Raw genomic sequence first — 8,814 nt, forward strand, 5'->3', positions numbered from 1 at the left:
TGCACACAATATAATATATTATTATCAATACAATAAATATATATAAACCGAAATAAAATTTTAAATTATATATATATATGTATATATATCAATACTATCAAAAAATATCAATACTAACAAAAAAATAAACATTATATATATATATATATATTAATTTGCAAACAATATAATAAATTACAAACAATATAATAAAATATCAATACTTATAACAAAAAATAATAATTAATATCATAAATTTTAATAATGTTTTTTTAAAATCAATAACTTTGATACAAACCTATATAAAATTTTAAATGATGTTTTTTTAAAAATCAAGACTAATAATCAAGACTTATTTATAACAAAAAATAATAATATCATCAATTTTAATAATGTTTTTTTAAATAATAATTATATTAAAACTAATATATTTTAACCGTGGTTTGAAACTTTAATTTATCATATATTAATATGTAAACAACATCATTCCTATTTTTTTAAAAATAAATTTATAAAACTAATCTAAATATAAATATTACTAATCTATATTTTAAAAATAATATATATATTTACTAATCTAAATTTAAAATATATAAAATACTAACTTGATGCCGAGTAGCGTCTGACTTCAAGCTTTCACTCACGTACGATATGCTTGCAAGTCTTCGAAATAATTAACAAGCACTGTAAAAATAAAAATCAATAACATTAATTAGTTATATCAAATTAAAAAATAAAATTATAAAACTACATATATAATATAATTTATACTTACCAAATTTAAATGAAGCTTAAGAGTAATTTTGTGTAGAGAGAAGGAGGAGAGAATGGTTAGAATGAGGTTTTAGAGAGAAGTTGGATGTGAAAAAATGAAGGAGGGGAGAAAAATATATATAGGGTCACGTTGAGCATTTGTGGCGGCTTTTGCCGCCAGAAAATCAAACGGGACAATCCATTTGTGACGGCCTAAGCGGCCACAAACGCCAGCTGTATTGGGCCTCCTTTGTGGCGGCCTTTGCAGCCACAAATGCCACGTGCGCATTCCTTTGTGGCGGCCTTTGCAGCCACAAATTACACTGGTTCCGTCTGCCTTTGTGACGGATTTGGCCCTCACAAAATTGATTTTTTGTGGCTGTAAAAGCCATCACAAAATCCTTAAATATTTAACTGGATTTTGTGGCTGCCTAAGCCCTCACAAAATCACAATGTTGTGATTTTGTGAGGGCTTATGCAGCCACAAAATCAAGTTAAATATTTAAAAATTTGTGAGGGCTTTTTCAGCCACAAATAAAGACCAATTTCAATTTTGACATTTGTGAGGGCTTTTTCGGTCACTAATTTGTGAGGGTTTTATTCGGCCACAAAATATTTATAAAGTTGGCCACAAAATGGTGTTTTTCTTGTAGTGAGAGTAGAGGAACAAACACACCAAGATTGTTTACCCAATTAGCTCTAATTGACCTACATATGGGGGAGAGCAACCCTCCAATCCCCTATCAATGAGTCTTTACAAGAGATACAAAAGAGTTAAAGAAATTAACTTTCAATTTTCAGCAAGAACAAACCCTAATTTCCACAATTTTCCTTTCTTTCAACTCTCAATGATTTTAACTCATCCAAGGTGTTTGGAATGTATTTTCTAACCCTAATCACTCACTCAAAAACACTCAACCCTTATCCCTTGTATTTCCTAAAAATCCCCTTTTTTGGTGATATCAAAGAATTAGAAACCAGAATGTATTTATATGCAATTTACACATATAATTTGAATTTCTATTATTGGGGTAAATAGTTATTCGAATTATGTACCTCCACTATATTTGGATTGCAAAAATCAACTAGGTAATTTGAATTACTCTGCATGTAATTTTAATTACTTGTTTCTACAATTAAAAAATGATTTTTTTTAACCCAATTTGAATTACATCTGACCCTAATTCAAATTACTTTGACCAAAAACATTAAAAATACTAATTTTAAGGAATATTCTGAACATTATATTATTGTTATGGTTGGAATGAAATGAGTTTGAATTTCTTGTCAACGTCCATAGAAAAGCTCTTGAAAAGAGGTTTGATACTGTTTAGGCACCTAGTTTAAGAGACTTCATGTTAAAAGGAAAAATAAAAGAGACCAAGAGAAAGTATTCAAATGATTCATATTAGTTTTGATATTCACATACACCTTGTTCTTATATCGCTACTAACATCAAAAACCGTATAACCGTCTTAACAAGTTAACATTAGAGCATCTACAACGGTAAACTCAATATGGGTTCTTTAGATGGGGTCTACTGTGCCACGTCATCTTGAAGCAATTCATTCATTTTCTACTCGAACTGTGAACTCAACATGATTCAAGTTCTATTATGCCACATCACCCTAAATCAACTCATTCATTTTTTACGGTTTAACTTTTAAAAAATCATATTATATTCTATTACTTTAATTTATACATTAATATTTAATTTTATTATAACTTAAAATATTAATTTAAATGAAAAAATAAATAAAAAAAGTACGTTAATAAAAACTTTAATAAACTTCTGTAACAAAAATTCTGAAGAAAAAGTATGAGTAACAAATTGTTTCTATTAATGAGCTAACAATGATAATTAAAAGAGAAAAAAAGGTTAACAGTGGTATATTAACTAAAAAAAAGCTAATGGTTACAAAATTATTATTATTTAATAAATTAAAAAGAAGTTAACGGCTATAAATTAATAAAAAATGATAAATTTATTATTATTAATAAATTAATAAAAGGTAGCGGTTATAATTATATTATTATTAAATTGTGAAAGTAGATAGAAAAAAAAAAAGGTAACTACTCTGAAGCACCGTTCCTTCCCGTGATGACACCTTGCACAATTCCAACGGTGAACCTACAAAAAACTGGAAGTTAAGTAATTACACGCTGGGGGACGAACTCATTTTTACTCCCGTTGCATATGTTGATCCACTTGAGCACACTATGCCTAGGCCTTGTGATTGGGTAAATATAAATTCCAATATTTGATTCCCAATTTAACATTAATTCTACCTTTCTAATGCAAAACTATTTGCAATGTGCCTAAACCACACAAGTCTTTGGCTCCGCGACAAAATTGGGTGCTTACGGAAATGGATTCTCAACCCATAAATGGATTATCAAAGGTAGAGGATTGAAAGGTAGACAATCTCAACCCATAAAGTGAAAGGGCCATACACACAAAAAATTCAAAAGTTAATTACAAACTAATTTGAAAAAATTAATACATTTTAACCAACCCAAAACATAAACACAAAACTATGTATAGAGAATATAGATTTCAACATTCTTTTTAACTTGTCCCTTTTTTCTTAGTTATAAAACATTGACACCAAACATGAACATATGTATAATTTGTAAAAATGGAAGTGATTGAATGTAATCACAAATATCGTGTCAGATTCCGACACTTGTCAAACACTAGACACACTTTCATAAGTATTAGGGCTACATGTTTTTCTGCATTTGAAATATGTTTTGTTGCTTTGCTTGTTCAAGCATTTCAACCACTTCCCTCATAGTTGGTCTCTCGACACTATGTTCATGAACACATAGCATGGCCACAAAAAACACTTGTTTTGCTTCATCTAAAGGAATGTGTGGTAGCCTCTCATCAAGGATCTTCATAACCATCTCTTTGTTCCAATTGGTTTTCATTTTGGTCCATTGAACAATGTCTAATCCTTCTTCCTCAAAATCCCCAACAGGCCTTTTCCCTGTTATTAGTTCTAGCAGCACCACTCCAAAACTATATACATCACTTTTCTCATCAACTTTCAATGTGTATGCATATTCTACAAACATAAATTAGTTAACGTCAGTAAAAATAAAAGCAAAATTCAAGCTCTTACAACATGATAAAGTACTTAACAAAATTCTAGCTTTTACAACATGATAAAGTACTTTTTTTAAAAAATTCTATATGATAAATACGTAACAAGGGGAAAAAAAAGTGTATTAAAGACTGGACCAATAATATTAATACTTTATAGATCAACCATGGAAAAAGCCAATTTGTAGGAAGGAAAAAAAAAGAGGATCGGACGAAACTTTTAAATCATGGTTTTATTGATTGAATCAATTAAAAAGGATGGAATTCAATAACTAATATGATCTAGAATTATAAAATTATGAATCAATTATGATTGAACCGATCGACATACGGTTCGATTAACGATTTTCAACGACGGTTGAATTGTATATCCAGTTCAATTCAATAGCACATGCTCCTAACTGGTGAAGGGTCCAAAATTTTCTTTTTAACATAATAAAATGATGGTGAATTTTCTTTTGGTAAAATATATTTAGTTCCTACAAATTATGACCTTTTAAATTTAGTATTCAAATTTTTTTTATTTATTTCTAGTCTCTATTTTGATTTTATAGAGATTAAAATATTAATTTTTTAATTAATTAATTTTTTTTACTTGTTAAAAAAATATTAATTTTTAAAAAAAAATTCGAAATTAAAATTAAAATGAATAAAAAAAATTAAAAAGTTGAGAATCATTTTATAAAGCCTAAAATTAAAATTTTATAAAAACTAAAATTTATTTTACTCTTTTTTAATCATTGAAAAATTACATTTTTCTCCAAGATATTTAAAAACGCCCTGGTTCTGTGCCTATAAACTAACTCTTCATGCTTCATGTTGCTTCATGTTGTTTCTTGGGTTTTGATATTGTGAATCTTATAGATCCTAAATCCAAAACTTAGATGAAAAAAATTGCATTTTTGTTTAAGGATGTCATAAGGGGTGGTGGTCAAAAAAGCATGGTTGTGATTTGATCTGTTAATTTCAACTTTCAAGGCATGCAATTGCAAAGTCACAATCCCAGTTAGCGTGAGAAAAAAGCAAATAGAATTTCCTTTGTGTTAGTACTTAGTGGAACCGTTGCTCAGTCTATAGGAATCCATGTGGTCCCACAAAAGGAGTGGTGAACGTGATAAAGGTATATTTTTTAACTCAAAAATATATGTAAAGTATATTTGTATTTTTATCTTATGGTACTTTAGCAGTGAATATTTGATTTATAGTTTTGAGTTTTTGACTGTTAAATTTGAAAATAAGAAGACCCTGGATTCATCTTGCTTTTTGTAGCACGTTAGTAATTTACGCATCTCAATTGTCAAATCAGTAATTTCAACAAACACTGTCTTTTAATCTAACCTCTGTTTTTTCTAGAGGGCTAGGCAATGATGTTTCATGAACTTAAAGTTAATGATGCTGACCAATTACATTAAGATTGAGGCAGAAATATATATCTATTTGAATTAAGATTGTGGCAGAAATATATATCTATTTGAATTATTAAAATACTAATTCTTTTTTCTATTTTAAAATTATGATTGCAGTTACGCTATTTAACAATACAAGTAAATATGATTAATACAACTGCAATTACTTTTGCGAACTATAATTTTAAACTATGTCAGCAACAATCTAATAGACTACATCAAGATTTTTATGTAATGCGAGAGCGATTCAAAATGCAATTCTCAATATTAAAGATTATGATATGACCGTAATTGAGATTGCATCTATCACAATTAACGGCAATTTACAATATCAAATTTTTATAACCGCAATCGAGATCGCATCAAATCAACCACAATTAATCGCGGTTCACAACATCATGACCTAGATTCAAAACCTTTCTAATCATATTTCAAACTATAATGAAATGATTTATAAATTAAAGAATTTTGTTTTAGAAGTATGTACCTGGAGCAATATATCCATAAGAACCAGCAATTGAAGACATACATTCAGAAGTCCCATTACCATGCTGCATAAACTTAGCAAGTCCAAAATCAGCAACATGAGCCTCAAATTCATCATTCAACAAAATGTTATTTGACTTAACATCTCTATGAATAATCAAAGGCAAACAATCATGATGCAAATAACAAAGTCCTTTAGCAGCTTCAACACCAATTTTCAACCTAGTTTCCCACTTAAGAAACTCACCCTTTTTCCCATGCAAAACTTCACCTAAGCTTCCATTCCTCATGTACTCATAAACTAGCAAATTTGTTTCTTTGTTTGAACAAAATGCAACCAACCTAACAATATACCTATGCCTTATTCTCCCTAATGTTTTTATCTCAGCTGAGAAACCATTATCATCATGATGTGAAGAACCTAACAACTTTTTCACAGCAACTTCATCACCATTTGGCATTTTTCCTTTGTAAACAACACCATTTCCACCTCTTCCTATAACATTACTCTCTTTTAAACAACCTATGATATCTTCACTTCCATATTCCATCTTTTGAAATGATGTTAGCTTCCATGAATTTGATGATGATTCCCTTGATTTCCTACTCTTGATAATAGCCAATGTTGCAAAAATCAATGAACAAACCAATAATGACAATGCTAAAAGGAACTTGAACTTTGTTGTTGTGATTCCACTTTTTTGGTTTGACTCCAATTCTTTTGTTGATGAAAGTTTGCATGGATTGAAATCATAACCACATAAATTAGGGTTACCTTCAAAGGATGATGACTTAAAAGTTGAGAATTGTCCACCTTCTGGTATTGAACCAGAGAAGTTATTGTGAGAAAAATCTGCTGAAGTTAAGCCCTTTAAGTTTCCTAGCTCTTTTGGAATTGTTTGGTTTAGGTGATTCCATGAGACATTAAAATGGTTTAAGATATGAATTTGAGAGACTTGAATTGGAATAGGACCTGAAAATTGGTTTTGACTCAAATCCAAATAAGTAAGTAAATTACATTTACCTATCTCATTAGGAATAGTACCTGAAAAATTGTTACTGTTAAAATCCAATTTGAGGATATTTTTTAGTCTTCCTATATCTGATGGAATTTCACCTGAGAATCTGTTTCCATAAAGTTGGAGAATTTGCAAATTTGGAAAATTTCCAATTGAGTTTGGAAGTGAACCTGAAAACCTATTGTTTGATAAATTACACTGTTCTAATTTAGAGGTAGTGTTTTCTTTTTGGCCTTTTTGTTGTGGAATCAAACCACTGAGATAATTGTTCTGTAATTCCAAAAGTGAAAGATTTGGCAAATAAAGAAAACCATGTGGAATTGAACCTGTCAAATAGTTTTGACCAATTCTAACTCTTTGTAATGTGTAACATTGACCAAGTTCATAAGGCAAATTACCAAACAAAAAATTGTTTAGCAAGATCAAAATCTTGAGCCTATTTCCAAAACAAAGTGATTTTGGCACTAATCCAGTGAGTTTATTTGTTGACAAATCAAGCTCAGTTATTTTTCCATTTCGACCTAGCTTTGGAGGAATAACTCCAGTGAAGTTATTTCTCCAGAGCTTAAGCACTTCCAAATTTGGAAACTCAGAAACAAATTCAGGAATCTCACCATGAAGCCTGTTGATGAACAAATTCAAAAGTGAAAGTTGATGAAGGTTTGAGAATTCATTTGGAATTCCACCTGTTAAGTTGTTGAGTGATAAATCAAGAGCATTCAATCTACTCAAGTTACCTAACTCAGGTGGAATAAAACCAGTGAGTTGATTTGTTTGCAAGAAAAGTGTATCTAACTTGTAAAGTTTCCCTAACTCATTTGGAATTGAACCTTTCAATAAACAATTTGCTAGGTCTAAATGAACCAAATTCTCCAACTTACCAAACTCATGTGGAATTCCACCTTCAAATTGATTGTAATAACCTAAATAAAGATATTCCAAGTTTGTTAAATTTCCAAGCTCACTAGGTAAAAAACCACTCAAATCATTTCCAGCAAGTGACAAAAATTTGAGATTCTTCATTTTTCCATAACTTGGAGGAATCCTTCCATAGAAATAATTGCCACCAAAATTCAAATGCTTGAGATTTAACAATTGAGTAACACCATGAGGAAGTGAACCATTGAAAGCATTGTTATAAACATCTAAAACTTCAAGCTCCTTTAACTTGTTAAATTCCATACTACTCAAGTTTCCACTAAACATGTTGTTTGATATGTTGAGGAATTTAAGATTTTGTAGGTTGTGAATATTGATTGGAAACTCACCACAGAAGCTATTTCCTTGGATTGAAACATTGACAAGGGTAGTGAGTTTTGTTATAAGAGGTGAAAGTGAACCTGAAATATTTAAATTTGAAATATCAAGTGACATTACAAAGATTTTATTATGGTCACATTGAATGCCATACCAATTAGTGCAAAGTGACATGTAGTTTGAGATGTTCCAAGTGCTTAGAGAAGAGTTAGAAGCTTCAAAATCTTGTTTCATGGAAACTAAGATTGAAGCTTGGTTTTTCAAAGAAAGTGGTGGAAGTGAAGAAGAAAAAGTAGTGAAGGAGACAAGTAGAAGAAGGTACACAAAGTGAGGAGTGGCCATTTTTGTGAGAGATACTAACTTGTTTTGAGGAAACAAATAAAAAACATGTCATGAAGGTTGAACTAGTTATACTGAATATACACTTGGAGATACCAAGAGGGATTTCGATTGTGTGCGGTCGCAATTCCATGCAGCCATGCAGTCAGCCACATTGGTGACGGTTGGATCAAGATCCAATGGACCAAACTGTATGCGGTTGAAATTTCATACAGATATGTAGTCAACCACATTGATAGTTGTTAGATCAAGATTAGACAATTATATTTCAAATTTATATTTTAGTTATTTTTAAATCAAATATATATTAAAATCTAAATCGTTTGATTTTAATCCAACGACCACTGATATAATTGTGGGGGTGATTGTATGGAATTTTGACTGCAAACAACTCAACCAAGAGAGTTGAGAGATTGCATCCAATTATCTCTTTCTTTCCCATCTTTTTTTTTTCTTTTTTCTTTTT

General features: G+C 30.0%; 1 protein-coding gene across 1 annotated transcript; it reads right to left on the reverse strand.

The window, feature by feature from the left end:
• Nucleotides 1-3,156: 3,156 nt before the first annotated feature.
• On the reverse strand, nt 3,157-8,521 carry LOC101492323 (uncharacterized). Its single transcript, XM_004499426.4, has 2 exons — nt 5,735-8,521; nt 3,157-3,803 (listed from the first exon to the last, which is right to left on the reverse strand). The coding sequence occupies exons 1-2, from the start codon at nt 8,349-8,351 to the stop codon at nt 3,457-3,459; spliced, it is 2,964 nt and encodes a 987-aa protein (XP_004499483.1). The 5' UTR covers nt 8,352-8,521; the 3' UTR covers nt 3,157-3,456.
• Nucleotides 8,522-8,814: the final 293 nt, after the last annotated feature.

This window comes from Cicer arietinum, chromosome 5 (genome assembly GCF_000331145.2).
Source record: "Cicer arietinum cultivar CDC Frontier isolate Library 1 chromosome 5, Cicar.CDCFrontier_v2.0, whole genome shotgun sequence".
NCBI classification, from domain to species: domain Eukaryota; kingdom Viridiplantae; phylum Streptophyta; class Magnoliopsida; order Fabales; family Fabaceae; genus Cicer; species Cicer arietinum.